The sequence below is a fragment of the Helicoverpa armigera genome, chromosome 16, assembly GCF_030705265.1.
Source record: "Helicoverpa armigera isolate CAAS_96S chromosome 16, ASM3070526v1, whole genome shotgun sequence".
Taxonomy (NCBI): Eukaryota; Metazoa; Arthropoda; class Insecta; order Lepidoptera; family Noctuidae; genus Helicoverpa; species Helicoverpa armigera.
In genome coordinates, this window is record NC_087135.1 from 9,044,800 (window position 1) to 9,062,364 (window position 17,565).

Here is a 17,565-nt window from a genome sequence, read left to right on the forward strand (position 1 = left end):
GTATAAATAAAACAATAAAATATTCAAACTCAAAATATAGTTTTAAAACTTTGAATTGAATGAGTAAGTATTAATTTAGATTTTAAAATAGACTTAACATTCAAAAGCATCGAATATTTATTTTCAAAACGTAATTATTACGTCAAACATCAACCTATTTGAAAAAAGAACAATACCCCTTAAAATTAGATGATCAAATAAAAGTTTAGTAAGTATACCAAAGGTTTTCAACCCCTTCTATGTCTAACAAGAAACCTAAAGGTTTGCAACCACAGACCTCCATGGGCAATCCCATACCGACGACTCCATACTAAAAGAAAGTTCAGGAGTCGTCCAATGCTCGATTATATGTTCACCTTAACTGGTTCCTGGGCTTGGCCGATGACACTGATGTCCTTTTGCTCCTCCTCTTCAGGAGTCACCTTCGAAACCTTGGTGTCTCCGGACACTGCAAGACGCATTATGTGATCTATGAACATGGAATAAGGTTGGAATTACTTTGAGGTGGTAAAGATAGATGATAGACCTTTTAGTTCCATCTATACTCAGGTATACAGAGGAAACATTTTTCTTTAGTTTGTAGAAACGACTGAAACTGTTTGTTACATAAAAAAACTACTGAACCAATTTGAAAAATTATTTCAATGTTGGGAAGCAACAGTATTCGGATACGAGTAGTAGTTTCCACGGGAAATACCTCGTTTATAAGACATTTTTTTTGTACCACAGAGATTCTAATAAGTAATGTCTTCAGAGTGTTTTGCGCGCACGCAATTGATAGGCGCTATTAAGCGACCAACAATAATCTCAAATTGAATACAAATGATTGAAGAATATGCCTATGTAGATACTAAATTATATTGGTTTACTACTGGACATATATTTAGGTGTTGCAAGCGCTATTTAATTTGTAACACAAGTATTTAAACACTAGTATTTGGTTAATATTATTAACCGTGCTAAATGCAAATACAGATTGCAAACAGATGAAACTAACACTTAATATAAAATAAGTAAGTAGGTACTATATGTTTATTCAGCAAGACTGCTTTTTATTCCTGAAAACGCACTGTGAGCGGCCCTGGTACATAAAAGGCCGTAGGAGTCTGACACTCCCTCACCGCTGCTAAACCACAGCGGGAGGGGTCATTTGATGATTTTTGACGTCGTTAAAAAAAGGTTATTGTAAATAGCTATATACTGGTAGAATATGGCAAAACTAATTATTTACTACTTTTTCTAGCTACAAAATTTATGTATCAGACTAGATAATCATCAGTAAATTACGTTTAAATATAGGTAATTAATTTTAATAGAAGCAACTCTATAAATGAATTTGTAAAGTTATTAATTTCTACTTGTGTTTCTGAGAAAATGGATGTTTACAAATAATATAGGTATGCTTCAATATTGCTATTCGAATAAAACTTATTAAGCTACTTGAGCAAAACAGAAATTGTAAGTAGTTAGCAGATTATTGTGCGAAACTTTAGAAGTTTAGAAGTATGAATTGAGTTATTTTGAAGATGTTCATTACTATTTTAGTATTAAATTAAGTTCCCAATATTATTGTGAAGTTTTTATTGAATTACCTGTATTTTCAAATTTGGTAGAATATAATTTTGCTTACAATATTGTCTTAGTGTGGGAGCAGTTTGGGACTACTTAGGTGTTTTATATAATATTGAGTAGGTACTAGCATTCTCTGCGGCTTCATCTGTGTCCCGAGGGAATTTCCAACACCCGGATAAAAGTAGGCATGTTTACAGTTTTTCTGTTCTGATGCATAAGGTAGGTTTTAATTAGAGTAAATTATTTAGGAATAGACCATCTAAAAAAAATCTTGATATATTTAACTCTTTTGACTAGTTTTAAAAACAGTCCAGTAATCTTACCTCTGAAATGGAATACAATGCCGATGACGGCTCCAAGGCTTCCGAAGGAGACCATCCACCAGCGCAGCACCCCCACGACTCGCTTCGGGATAAACAGCTGATGCTTTAGCATGTTCACGAAGGTCTTGTTCAGAGCCAGACCCTGGAGATTTACAAGAACTAGTGTTAGTATTATTCAATCAAAATCAAAAATCGTTTATTCAAACTTGGTTGCAAAACAGCACTTTTTGAACGTCAGAAATTTACAAAAGACAGCCCCCAAGGTGCCCATCCCGATCACCATTTCCTATACTATGTGGTTCTAAGGATCATGAGACCAGCGTGGAAGGTCGCCGGAAAACAGTGGATGCTGAAGACTGAAGACCGAGAAAAGTTGCGAACCTTGGGGGCTTTGTCCAGTAGACGTCTTTAAGCTAAGACGACGATAAGACCAGGCTTTAGAAGTTAAGGTTGTTAAGATCTTAGTGTGCGTGTGACTGAGGTACCTTATGGTAATGTTTTACCCACAAATATAATTCTAATTATATGGTATTGAAGTTTACCTCATCAATCCAGAATAAAGGTACGATATCTCCAGACAGATCTTTGAATAGGTCTAGCTTATCAGTTTTGAGTAGCTGGATGTTAAATTGGATCCTTTGTTTAGCCACCATTGGTGTTCCAGTTATCTGAAAAATAATAATTATTTAATCATTAGTTTCTTATTTCCCGGATCATATAATAATATGTACAAACAGTATGAAGCGAAATAACATCACGATTCTAAGGACTTCCATAATAGCAAGTTTTGTTTAAAATAAAGACTGAATATTTGATCGCACTTCTTGCAAGTTATTTGACAAATTACTGCACAGAGTAGCACCAACTTTACAAACAGCTTCTTCCTTCAAACTTTAGAGTGCTCTATAAATTAACTAAATTATAGAGCACAATATAAATAACTAGCAGTTCTGTGAGTTTTCACCCGTGTTCCGTGGTACTATTTCACGCATCCTTTCTCGACTCAAACACTGAAATAAATTTTAAAATCGGACTAGTATCTACCTACTTCCCGAGATCGTTTGAGCCAACCAACTGTTCTGTTTTATAATATAGTAAGTATAAATAAATAAAGTAACAAACCGGTTCATAATCTATTTCTATTCCATGTTGAGTGACGTCAGGATTGAGTCCCTTTACTTTGCTCAGCAACGCCGGGTCGCTGTCCAAGAAATGAGGCATCGAGGCATACATGGGTGCCTTCATACATGGAGCTAGGTCCATCAGGCCTTTAGGAGGACACGTATCAGGCTTGGAGCAGTAACAGTTCAGTTCAGGGTCATTGGCAAAGTCCCCTATGTTCGCAATGTAACGGTTGGTTTTTATGCCACGGTACGAAGTCTTCTTTTGATACCATGGTTTGAAGGTCCTAGGGTAAAGAACAGATACAATTAATACAATACTAGCTTCCACTCACGGCTTCGCCCGCGGTGTGTGTTGATAAAAAGTAGCCTAGATATATGTTAATTAAGGTTACCATCTATCTACATACCGAATTAAACCAAATCGGTCCAGCCGTTTTTGCGTGCATGAATAACAAACGTACATCCATACATTCTCACAAACTTTCACTTTTATAATATTAGTAGGATAGGATAGATTGTGTTCTGTAAGCTCCGAAAAAGATAGTTATTACAGTCTGGTGAGAATACTATTATTTTACTGTAGGCGCGAAATATAGTCAGGTAGATAATTATTTAATAAACGATTAGACATTTGTGATTATTATGCAGCATTTTACTAACTAATAAGTTCATGTGGGACAGTCATAAGTACAGAATAATATGGGATCAATTTTACCATATTTTAATCGTCTGCCATTTACGTGCCATAACTTTTACATACTTACCTGCATAAATCAGTAGAAAAAGACTCGATCCTCTCAGTTTCTGGCACAAAAGGCGGGAATACTGTGCCATCAGTCCCCTGGAATTCATTGCAGGTGTCTCTCCATATTGTCTGCTCCGTTTTCCCATCGACGGCTACTACTTGACCGACGTCCATGACATTCGTTATGCCTCTTTTTACTGTGATCACGTGGGGATCTATTGTGTTGTTTCGCTGAAGGATTAACAGATTTTATAAAGTTTTAGGAGTAGGTGGAGTCGCTTAATTAACGTTACCATATTGCCTAATATGGTAACTTAATATGGATGCAGGTCGCTTCCAACAGGTATCTGTGGAGATCAAAGGGGGAGGCCTATGTTCAGCAGTGGACGTCCTATGGCTGAGATGATGATGATGATGATTGCCTAATATGCGTGACGAGAGCTCAGGTAAAATATCAAAATGAGAACGGAGAGTCGAAGGACTGTTTTTTATTATTACATATGATACTTGGTATTCTTATTGGACCCAAATTATATACCTTCTTATTTTATTACTCAAGTGCAAATATTGTTTCCCACTAACCTCACATACTTACCGTTCCAAAAATAGAGAACCTAAACTGATTATTAGGTTCCAAAACCAGCCCACTAACGCCTTCTTTCTTCAAGGCGGTACAGGTAGCTTTTGGAGCGAACTCCGTTCTGGCACAGTTGATGATCATGCCTCTGAACAGAATGTCTAGAGCTTTGACCCTCAGGAATATGTCAGGAGGATCATCGAAGATTCCATTCATGGCCTTTCCAACCATGTTTAACATTGCCGGCTTGTCCCGTGCCACTGTTAATGCCATGCCCTGGAAAAAGTATACCACGTCAATATTAGGGAGAGTCGCAATGAGTTTCTTTGTTAGATACGGAGACTACCGACCCAAAAAGTAGGTTCTCAATTCAGATGTTTTTTTTTTGTTAGTTAAGATTTCACCAGTGTGCAGCGCAGCACAGTGACTCACAACGCTTTAACATCTAGTAACAAACACCGTACGAACATTTCTGTTATGCTCGCGTAACTGAAACCTATGTCCGCGAACAGAGGTATTCCACCAGAGGACTCACGCTGACACTCATACAGTTTATATCCGGGAATAAAGTATCTGGTGAATAATTTTAACTTTACTTACCAACATGAAAATATGAGGTATAACAACGATTTCCTCTCCAGTCAACCCAGGCGCTGACATCTCAGGGTTGAAGTAGAACACGTCACGTTTCTTGTACGTGATCGTGTCGTCTTCCTCGTGATCTTCAACCTCCACCTTCTCTTTCCATTCACTGAGAACAAATAGTAAATATAATACCCGGGAGAAAGTGAAAGTCAGTGATTTTTATCAGAATAACCAATCGTTATTGTTTTCTTAAACCTCGAACGCACTAATGTCAGGAACTACTGATCCAATTTGAAAAAAATATTCAGTATTGGATAGATCATTCATCGAGCTCTTTTTATCCTGGCGAAGTAGTTCTCACAGGAGAAGGATAAGACTGCTTGCAAATGCAATAATAAAATTTTACAAGAAGCATGACATTTTACGCGGTAAAAATAACCTAAAAAATGCAGCCAATATCGATTGTCAATAAAATATTCAATCTCTTATAAAGAATATCAGACTTTGCTTTATCATTTGCAATAATAGCCCGTTGTTTCAAAACACTTGGAATATATTATGCCTATACTTTGATATGTCAAGGTAAATTATATGACTTGCGAAAAACAGATTTTTTTCCCACCGAAACCGTGGCAGTAAGTGCAGCTGGTTTATTATGAATAAATCATCTTAATGTAGGTAGATTTGTAATTCACCGGAAAACGCAAAATATAAACATGATTTTGATGTCCGTTCGGTAAAAAAGGCACCTCATAGTAGATCGAACGCGTCCCCAAACGCGTTTCTATTATCAAAAATAAATGTATCGACTAAGATTCGTTATTTTAAATTAAGTTATGGAAAATTCTAAAAAAATTGTACATAATTTACTATTTATAATGTAACTTTTGCATGATATAGGTATCATCTACGATTCTATTAGGTTGTTTGGTTAGATATTAGGTTGCCCGGGTAACTGGGTTATCTGACCCACTCAGTTGTAAAGCACTGGTACTCAGCTACATCCGGTTAGACTGGAAGCCGACCCCAACATAGTTGGGAAAAGGCTCGGAGGATGATGGTATCATCTACGATTTTGCGTCTTCAACCTATTTACGATGATATAAAAATACTTTTCTTATACCTAGAGAGATGTCATTAGCGTTAGTCACACTCGCCCAACTCAACAAAAAATGTCTAGGGAGAAGCCCAATTTAACTTTACATGACGAAAACAATTATTTTCGAGGAAAGTTTTTCAAATCCCACTGCAACTACACATATTTATTCAGAACAGTTTCAATAGAAACAACGAACAGGGGCGTACAAAAGGGGAGTACATATGGAAGTTCATAAGAGAAGTACATAAGGAAGTTCATAAGAAAGTATATAAGGGGAGTAGGTACATAAGGGGAGTACATAAGGAGAGTACATAAAGGGGAGAACATAAAGGGAGTATATAAGGAAGTTTGTAAATATGGAAGTGCATAAGGGGAGTACACAAGGAAGTATATGAGGAAGTAATAAAGAAGTATATTTGGAAGTACATAAGGGGAGGACATAAGAAAGAACGTGAGGGAGTATATATGGAAGTGCATAAGGGGAGTAAGTATATACATCATGTGTAGTCATGTTTTGATAAAAACATTAGGTATTTTACCAAGAAAGAATCTATCCTGTAAAATATGACAATATAACACATGATTGCGTGCACATAACAACTAAATTGCTTACTAAAGGGCACTACGAACATTATCCACTAATAGTATAATTACTATTTGTATACTTAGAGTACTATTTGTATTTGTCATGGGAATATAATAGGGGGTTATTAACAAATCCTTCCTTTATTGACAGTCGGTTAATTGTAAGTGTTTAACATGAATTACAGGCGGTTAGCGCAGTCATTTGCGTAAATGTTCTCAATTAACTTATGTATGGTAATGAAGGCTTTATTACTTTATTATGAAGTAGTGGAACTTATATTTGTAATATAGGTATAGATACTACAGTGGTATTATCTATGGTGTTACGGGTAGTCAGAAGCCAATAAGTCTAACCTAACCAAGGGGTATTTTGTCCGGCTAACTGGGTTGAGGGGCCAGATAGGGCAGTCGCTCCTTGTAAAGCACTGGTACTCAGCTACATCCGGTTAGACTGGAAGCCGACCCCAACATAGTTGGGAAAAAGGCTCGGAGGATGATGATACTACGGTGGTATTACTGTCAGCTATCAAATATCTCAGTCTTATTATATTTTCATGTTTGTACCTAAGGCTCCGAAACTACAGAACCGATTTCAAAAATTCTTTCATTGTCGGAGAAACGTTCCCGAGTGACATAGGCTTTATCCCATCAGTTCTCATGGGATGTGGGTTTAACCGCGGGAATACGGCTAGTAAAGAAATAAAATTTGATAACGTATCCCGGAGGGCACGATAAACTATAGGTCTCGGCTGTTATTTAAAAAAACTTTTAGGGCGTTTCGGATAGTTAGAAAATCTTAATTGTTATTAAGGTAAACACGTGGCTACATAATAGAGGAGTTTTAAAGGCAGGATATTGCGTACGATACGGACTGAAAACTCGTAACGTTTATTTTTTATTTGCTACATTGACACTGCAGAATAAAATTCTGTATCTTATGTGGAGTGCAGCTATATAAAGTAAGGTACTTTGAATGTACTTCTGGGTGAAGTAGGAAAACGGTTATAAAACTCATTGATTTGCGCCATTACAGTACCTAATTGCTGACAGAAATGCTATGATTTTCCATAAATGACATGAAATTCTGGGTTGAGAAAATGCTATACTTACTAAGGTATATCTCTTGATCTCTTCACTATACATATAAATTGATGAGCAGCAAACGACTCTATTGTAATATTTTGCTAGTTTACGGAAATATATTCAGTTCTTTTTTCCTTCTTATTACTTCCCTACACATACAGAACTCAAGCCTCAAAATAGAATACTTACTCAAAATGGTACGGTCCAATCTCCTTAAGTATAGGCGTGGCTCCCTTCTGCACTTCCTCAGCGTTGGTGAAGTTGAAGATATACACTTTGAAGTCCAGCGCGAAGGGAATCTTCTCCCACATCTTGCGGACGTCTGTCTTCTTGGAGAGGGCCATTTCCTGGACAAAGAGTATTTTTTGTTAAGTCAGGTATTTTTTTTTATAAGGCTGATAGTAAAGATTTTCGAATAAAAATATATAACATTTGGGTATTCCTTTTTCGTATTACGGTTAAAAAAATATTACTTTTGTAAAGTAGTTTTTTTGCCATACGGCAAGTTTCTAATACCAAAAGAAATCTACACGTTTAATTAAATAACCATTCTAATTTACAATTATGATAATGTTTTTTAATTAAAATACTGTATTCAAATCTGTTTGTCGACAGTCTGTATTCGCTAAATAGCATTTGCCACCACTTATTTTTTCAGGAAGATTAAAACTGCAGCACGTTTTAAAACTTTCTATTTTATTGTTGCCAGCTCTCATGGGGATTACTCCAGTTTTCGTACATTGTAGTGTTACAAACACTTAAAATCCGGAACAGTCCGTTATTCTATTTCCTTGCACATACATTTGTTCACAAAATTGCATCATATGAATTAAACATGTGCTCATAGAGATTTGCGAAAAAACAAGTGAACAATTTGAAAATAGAATGCAAATGTCTTAAACTTAAAACAAAATAGTGTGGCATAGACAATAAATTTTTGTACGGTAGACTCGCTAGTCTGAACTCGTCCTTAGCCTTAAATCTCCTAATCTGATTCCCGCCTATTTATTGGATAACAAATTAAAGGCTTTTCAGCAAGCTTGAGACTGTGGCAAGTGACAGATGAGACATATTACAGAGTAAACAGGGCCGTTATTATAACGCGTTCGGCCTTGACCCAAACGCGATCCGAAGACAAATCTCCAGAGAGGTCGAGAGTTAAACGGTTTAAAGCTACGAGTATCTTCTTTATTGTTTTATTACAGACTTGTTTCGAATTTTAAAGAGATCTTCTATTGTATTTGTATCAAAATAAATAACTTTTTAATCTTAATGGTCATTATAAATTTTCCAAACGATGTTAAAACTTCATCTTTGAGCTGTTTTTCTATAAGCTCCATATCTCCATTGCACAAAAATCCTAGCTTTACTTTTATGACTCATATAACGGCTTCATAAAAGTTGACTGCAAAAATGAACCTTATACCAAAGACGCTAAGAGTTACTTTACCTTCTTAAGCTGACTCTTCAAGATAGTTGGGAAGAGGACCCATCCAAAGATGAGGCCGAACAACGCCACCCCGCCTGCAATCGCGGCATACTTCAGCTCTCTAGGCAGCTGCATGCCTTATCTGTGTAGTAATACAATTATTATCATATCATATCGTTTATTGCATTCCATAATGTACATTAGGTGGAAAATATAAAGTGATAATCACAATTATCAACCCTGATGGGCACATTAAAATATGTAGTTAGAAGAGAGGAAGGCGTTTAATGTAAGGTCGTAGTAGCATATTATTTACTTAGTTAATAGCTTTCTTTTATAGTGTAGGTATAAAGCACCGTGACGATCCCGGATCAGAATAGGACGTCCCCATCTCTCTCCCGCGGGTGTCGTAAGAGGCGACTAAAGGGAACCTAAAGGCCAGTGCATAACATCTGTACTTTGGGCCACCCGCACGGTGACGGGTAAATCACCACAATAGCATTCCCAAGGAGGGTTGGTGTCAGGCAGGCGGCCGACCATAAAACGTAAGCCAAAACTTCTGCAGCATGAGGAAAGGAAATAAAGTTATGAGCGATAGGGCTAGGGCGTACCCCACAGGCGACGCGCAGGAGCAGCACCCGGCTCCTGTGGGAAATGGACAAGGGTTGTCGCACCAGAACGGGCGGGTGCGACGTAAGATGCGAGCTCGAAGTGTGAGAGAATTGAGATTGAGGTATGCGAGTTGGAATGTAGGAACGATGACTGGAAGAGGAAGAGAGCTAGCAGATGTTTTGAAAAGGCGACGAATAAATGTAGCGTGCCTGCAAGAGACAAAATGGAAGGGTGCAAGGGCTAGAGAGATAGGCGAAGGATATAAGTTTTTCTATTGTGGAAGTGACGGCAAGAGAAATGGTGTGGGTATAGTTTTGGATAACAGGCTGAAAGAATGTGTAGTAGATGTTAAAAGAATGAATGATAGATTAATAGCGGTTAAATTAATTGTGGACGGCAAGGCCATAAACGTGATAAGTGTTTATGCGCCGCAGTCAGGCTGCGAGGAGAGTGTAAAGGAGAAGTTTTGGGAGGACTTTGACTGCTTGATGATGAATGTACAGGATAGTGAGGAAGTATATGTGGGTGGGGATTTTAATGGTCACGTAGGAAGAGAGAGCGATGGATATGAGAGAGTGCATGGTGGTAGGGGTTTTGGAACCCGGAATGCAAGCGGCGAGACATTACTTCAAGCTGCCGGTGCCTTCGACCTGGCCATAACAAATACGTGGTTCAATAAACGAGAGGAGCACCTCGTGACATATAAGAGCGGCCACCACGCGACACAGATAGATTACTTCCTGGTGAAGCGGAGTAGTCTACGCTGTGTCAAAAACTGCAAAGTGCTGCCAGGCGAAGCATTAGTCACTCAGCACCGACTTGTGATTCTGGATGTCAAAGTAACTGTCTCGACCAAAAGCAATAAAGATCGGCCCCCTCCAAGGATTAGGTGGCGTATGCTAGAGAAGGAAGAATGTGCTGATGTATTTAGGAGTCAGGTTGTGGAAAAAAATTCAGAAATGAAGGAGATGGAAGGTAGATGTGTGAATGAATGTTGGAGTGAAATGGCAAGCCATATAAGGGAAGTCGCAAAAGACGTGTGCGGAGAGTCGAGAGGAAAAGGTTTGATAGATAGAGATACATGGTGGTGGAATGATGAAGTACAAAAGGTTTTGAAAGAAAAGAAAGTAGCATTCAAAGAATGGCAGAATGTTGAAATAGTGAATGCAAGTCTGAAGGATGACAGAAAGAGAATCTACATGGAATGGAAGAGAAAAGCAAAGAAGGCGGTAGCAGTTGCCAGAGCTAAGGCGCAGGAGAGGTTGTACAACTCCTGGACAGTCAAGAGGCCAAAAGAGCTCTACCGAATTACGAAAGAGAGAGAGACGATCGAGGGACATAACCCACATAAAATGCATAAAAGATGAGTCTGGCAAGGTTTTGTGTAAAGATGAGGAAATAAAAGAGAGATGGAAGGTTTATTTTGAAAAGCTTATGAATGAAGAGAATGTGTGGAATGGAATACTCCAAGAGGCACAAGTAAATAAGGGATTGGTAAGAGAAATTAGCATGGATGAGGTAGAAAGAGCACTCGGAAGTATGAAGAATGGAAAGGCCTTGGGCCCTGATGATATACCAGCTGAGGTGTGGAAGGTGTTAAAGAAGAACGGATGTATGTGGCTGACTTTATTCTTCAATAAGTTGCTGCATGAAGAAGTCATCCCGCAAGAATGGTGCAGTAGTTCGCTAGTGCCCATCTTCAAGAATAAAGGGATGTGCAAGATTGCGGCAACTATAGAGGGATAAAGCTCATGTCGCATACTATGAAAGTATGGGAGAAAGTGATAGAGAAAAGAGTGCGAGAAGAGTGAAATTACCCAAAACCAATTTGGGTTTATGCCAGGTCGAGGAACAATGGACGCCATCTTCGCACTTCGCCAATTGTGCGAGAAGTACAGACGTGTGCACAGGAATCTGCACATGGTGTTCATTGACCTTGAGAAAGCGTATGATAGGGTGCCTCGGGAAGTGTTGTGGTGGGCCATGAAAGAGAAAGGTGTGCCTGGGAAGTATGTGGAGTTAATTCGTGCGATGTACAGGCAGTCCTGTACTTATGTCCGATCGTCGGCCGGCAATACTGACCAGTTCAGTGTGGCTGTGGGCCTGCACCAAGGGTCGGCTTTAAGTCCTTACCTCTTCCTGCTTATTATGGACGCCTTGACGGCGGACATACAGGAGGAGGCACCCTGGTGCATGCTGTTTGCCGACGACATCGTCCTGGTTAGCGAAGACGGACCTGAGATCCAGAGCAGATTGGGGAGTTGGCAACAGAGACTGGAGAATGTTGGCTTAAAATCAGCAGAACCAAGACCGAATACATGTTCTGCGATTTCGGCGGTCTCTCCAGTCCTGAAGCCATAGCGCTGGATAACGCACTTCTTCCAGTCTGCTCCGATTTCCGGTATCTCGGTTCGCTTATTCAGGGTGATGGCGAAATAGATCGGACAGTTACGCACAGAATTAACGCAGGATGGATGAAATGGCGGCAGGTAACGGAACAACTTGTGACCCTCGTATTCCCCTTAAACTTAAGGGAAAATTTACAAGAGTATGGTCAGGCCTGCTGTCTTGTATGGATCAGAGTGCTGGCCCACAAAAGCGACGAATGAAAGACAATTGCATGCGGCAGAGATGAGAATGTTAAGAGGTATGTGTGGAGTTACGCGAATGGATAGAGTGAGGAATGAGTATATAAGAGGAAGTTTGAAAGTAGCGCCGGTATCAGAAAAACTGCGTGGAAACCGGCTGTCGTGGTATGGGCATGTGATGCGGAGGAATGAGAGTCATGTTGTGAGGATGGTAATGAGTATGAACGTGGACGGATATAGTGGAAGAGGAAGACCAAAGAAGCGATGGATGGATTGTGTGAAAGTAGATATGGTAAGAAAGAATGTTACTTGTGAGATGACGGCAGATAGAAGCGTATGGAAGAAGAAAACATGCTGCGCCGACCCCAAATAAAATTGGGATAAGGGCAGGAGGATGATGATGTAGGTATAAAGCATAAAGAATTTGGTTTATGTATATGTATGTATATGCCTATTACTTATGGGGCAAGTGAACATTTAGAATTAAAGATCTTCAGTGGGATTGGCCTGTAGGGAAAGCGCTGTGACTGCTCTATTAGAGGGCACCCCCCTCGGTTTCTATTGATAAGTATCGGTACAAACTATGACACCTGAGTCTCCGATACGGTTTTTTTGCCGTGTGCTAAATATATGTAAAAGCGCCGTAAGATACAACAACTTCGGTGATCTAAAATACCTACTTTTCTCTTTTATTCTAAAGGATAAAAAGAATTTCTCGTCTTAGACTGAATTAAAGCAGATTTTATTATTTGATTTGACTGCCCAAATGTCAATTTCGATAGTGCATTTTGAAAACTCCAATAGAAAGTTGTGATCAAAAAGTTTTGAGCTACATAATATCTGCCCTGTATATCACTTTTATATTCTTCGTGTTCATGCAAAAGCAAAATCCCATTACTATCGACTACTAGACTGACGTATAAATAATGTCTCCCTCGGGATATCTTATATGGCAGCCATATTTATAAGTGGACGTTTCCAAGCTAACGTTGATGGATTAAAAATCAGAATACAATCTTGACGGAGGTCGGACGAGGTTATAAACCTTTTTAGAATATAGTTTCATCAGCCAGTGTTATTGTACTCATCGCAATATTTGAATAGAAATTGAATTCGAAAGTTTTAAAAAGATAAAATGTTTTTCAATTGTCAATTTCGTTTTTTTTTAAACAGAATGAGAATAAAAAAGTAATTATTTTTATTAGGATTTTTTATTCACGGCATTTTTTTTTCTTTACAAGCGAATCCAATCAATGGCAATTTGATTCAAAGCTTAAACAGTTTCTAACCATGACTCATCAATTAAAGTTAATGCCATGACCTTTTCACAATATTATTACTCCTCAGAACTAGCGTAATGACATCAATCAATTAACTTCTTGATGATAACTTTATTCTAGTTCTTTGCTGGGAATCGAAGGCAGTTACCGTATGGCGAACATAGGTAAGTTCACATGCATTTTACCTTAACTATGCCTACGTCAAGCTCATGGCATTGAAGAAAGGAATTGCTAATGTGAAAATTACCTACTAGCTATTACGCGTGAACTTGTTATGAATTGATCACTTGTAAAGGTCGAATGTCAATTTTATTGTGTTTTAAGCCTTGTAAAATTGTCATATGCCTAGCCTTTTTCAAATGTCTGGCTTGGGTCGGCTTCCAGTTTAATCGGATGCAGCTGAATACCAGTATTTTCCATGGAGTGACTTCCTACCTCACCTTCCCAACCTAATTACCCTGGATATTCCTACAGGATAGTTAGTAGATAGTGGTAAGAAGAACTTGGAACTTGAAAGACAGACCGAAAACAACAAGCGTAACTTAATCTTATGGTCGCTCGACCCGAGCAGCTGTTATTTAGATACGTTAAAGTAATATAGAAGTTTTGGTGAGTTTGCATACTTAGCGAAAAATCGTTTCTCCAGGTTTCTACCAATTTTCTCCCATAAATAAATAATCTGAATCAATTTAGGTTTTTCTAGCTAAAAACGCAATTTAGACAATATCGATATCAGTTTGACAGTGAAAAATGTTGTCCGCAGCACTCTGCCATATGTGCGCTGCTAGATTTTTTTCTCGTTAATATTTTTTATTTTGTCATCACTTTTTTCTAAGTGTATTTTAACCATTTCACTGTCCACGATGCAGACACGATAGTTAAACAATCGGTGTGGATCACACGTGACTCATGGGACAGGGAAGTTATTAAAGTATACAAGGTGTTAATTTGCGTTTGTGCAATATTTCAGGAGGTTGACATAAAATACGTAAATAATCGATAGCGAATATGCGCTGCTTTTATTGTCATGGTAATGTTGTAGTATTTCAGAAGTAATCCAATTTTATGAATGAAATGATCGTTGCGTATGCTTTGTGGTTGCGTCTGTGTGAGGGCGCAGCACGGTTTTAAGGTCAGTAACACACGCGCCGAGTTTAAATACGGCTAGTTGATATTGACGGAATTCCGAAAAAAAAATCGTGCCAATTTTTTGCTGATTTGGGTTAAGAATCATTAGCATCATTACGTCCTTGAATATTCAACAGCTTGTACATAGTTATAGCTTTTAAGCAATGACGTTTTAATTCCCAAAGATAGAAATATGGTAAAGGAAATTGTCTTTCAGAAATGGCGTTTACTAGAGTGAAAATTTCAAAGATGTGTGACGTCTTAAAACCCGCGTAAAACGCACGTATTCTTGTTATAGAACGGAAATATGATGTTGCTTTTGGAATTTCATACTGAATTCCCTTTTTCAGTACTTATTATTTGAAAACTGGGATGACTGAGTGTATTTTTACTTATTAAAATAATATTAAGTATGTTAGTACATATCTAATATTGCATATTTTGGGGTAGGATTTTGTTCCACTGCATACTAATTGAAATAGGATACTGAATGATAGATAAGGAATTAGTGACCCGGTTTTGTCTTAAAATTATGATAGGTAGCTTTCATTAATATTAACCAATTCCTGATGCCTATAAAGCAATGGATATGAAAGAAATTTCTTCCTTTCGGGGAAGTCACATATGACTGTGTTTTCTGTGATCATTGTCGCTCCTTGTAAAGCCCAGGTACCCAGCTACATCCGGTGAGAGTGTAAGCCGACCCCAACATAATTGGAAAAAAGGCTCGGAGGATGAGTATGTTTTCTGTGATCATTATTTTCTAACAATTACATCCCATTAAGCTTTAATAGAAACCAAATAAGTTTTACAAGAGCCCTTAAAAATAAAGCAGCAGTTATGATATTTTATTATTTTCTTTCATTCTCAAGCCGAGTGAAATGCAATCCTAACTAAGTAAGCAAACTTGTGAACTTAATAACAGAAAGTTTTACAACAACTGTCTTTGTTTGTTGCAATTCAATTTTTAGTGAGTGAACTATTTCATTTGCACAAAAATATTGCAAAGTATCCCATTGGCTCATGTGTTTTGCGACAATTGTTTATAATATTATGACTCACTCTATATCGAAATAAATTACGGTACTTTATTAACCACGCATTTTGAAAACACCATCAAATTCAATATTTTGGAAATGTAATTTTAGTAAAAGTTATGACGTATATACGTAGTGGTAGGTATGGAAGTAAGGACCAGGGTATACAATGTTTTTTTTATTTGGACTACAAAATAATTTCCGTATCTACGTCATAACTTTTACTAAAATTACACAGGTATCTAGCAAAACTTGCAAAATTATCAAACAGTTTGATTTAGGTGCTATTCACACGGGCCAATTTTAATTTGAGAAACTGTCTTCATTTAAAAAGGTTTCTATTCGATGTCTTCGTTTGTGCAATACCTACGGTAATTTTTACTCTTTGTTGCACAAAAATAATAATAATGGCGAGCTTTACTCAGTGTTGGGTTCTCTTACAGCCTTTAGAGTGCTAGTATTTATGTAATTTGGTAAAAAGATAGTGGCCAGTTGATGCAATAATTTGACCGTGTTCGAACCGCCTTAGCCGGTACTAAACACAGCACAATAGTGACTATCTTTATGAATCAAGCCGAAAGCTATTTTCGGGACACTTAGAACCTACATAGTTATAAAGATTCTTCTCAACTGGGAAATGGGAAAACTAAAGGATTCACATTACGACGTACTTTTGTCTCATCAAGGCTTTTTCTATTCTCCAGAGATCCGAATTAGGTAGCCGGATTTAGATACCTTTATTTTCAGGTAAGTTGAAACTATTACGGGAAAATAAATTCTAGCTTTGTGTCCTAACCTCAAATAAGAATCTAGGTCTTATACAATACTTACTAGGTATATGATTAACAATTGCTCTACACAGTCCTCTGTTTTATTTCCTATCACCACAATTGATAACTTAAAATTCGTAAAATATGTGACTGCAACGATTTGTTTTCCATACGTGAACGGAAGAATGAATCGACTGCCGGCAAGGATATCTTGAGTTTAAAAGTCAAGCATATTTTATTATTAAAATAATATTTATAGGGAACTACCTATGCATAAATATTTTAAGTTTTTCATTAGAACTTAAAACGAGGAAATTGAGGTTTTCATTTAATCACCAGCTATAGTTAAGACACTTTAATAAAGGCAATTCAAGGGACCCACACAACCAGTTTATGATATAGATAACATATAGCCAATGTCTTGTGTTATAATATATTGCAGATTGTTCTATCGAAAGAAGTGGAATTTACAGGAGTCATATTAAAAGTATCTGAATTGGTAACTGGGTTGAGGAGGTCAGATAGGCAGTCGCTTCTTGTAAAGCACTGGTACTCAGCTGAATCCGGTTAGACTGGAAGCCGACCCCAACACGATTGGGTAAAAGGCTCGGAGGATGATGATATTAAAATTATCTGAGTTGTGTATGTATAATTTGAATGATAAGTACGTACGTGTGTTCTGTCCGCGTTTCAAGAAGGTTGGGGAACGACTTGCGATACTGCACTGGTTTTAATCAATGGGCGAGCCGATGTACACCCAAGCGACAAATTGGTTTCAGGTAAAAAGTATATTTAAAAAAAAACATTTTTTGTTCTGGCTTCCCAAAAAGAAGGAGGTATACCTAATATTAGTTTATATGAATTTCTTCTTAACTTTACATATTATGTGTATTTCTTTGATATTAAACTTACTGATCGAAAGTAAACATGATATCATGACAAAACAGTTTGTTTATGCTAATATGTTTTTGTTGTCGGTATTCAATAACTGCGAGAGTGAATTAAACAATTGTAAAATATCAAAAATG

The 17,565-nt window shown here is 37.6% G+C and overlaps 1 protein-coding gene and 1 long non-coding RNA gene across 2 annotated transcripts in view; one reads left to right on the forward strand and one right to left on the reverse strand.

The window, feature by feature from the left end:
- LOC135117921 (uncharacterized) overlaps positions 1–17,565 on the forward strand; it is a 343,287-nt gene that overhangs the window by 94,160 nt on the left and 231,562 nt on the right. The window lies entirely within an intron of this gene.
- Positions 170–17,263, reverse strand: Snmp1 (Sensory neuron membrane protein 1). Its single transcript, XM_064038525.1, has 10 exons — positions 17,210–17,263; positions 9,144–9,264; positions 7,883–8,040; positions 4,942–5,092; positions 4,360–4,617; positions 3,784–3,995; positions 3,018–3,303; positions 2,438–2,563; positions 1,896–2,037; positions 170–469 (listed from the first exon to the last, which is right to left on the reverse strand). The coding sequence occupies exons 2-10, from the start codon at positions 9,255–9,257 to the stop codon at positions 345–347; spliced, it is 1,572 nt and encodes a 523-aa protein (XP_063894595.1). The 5' UTR covers positions 9,258–9,264; positions 17,210–17,263; the 3' UTR covers positions 170–344.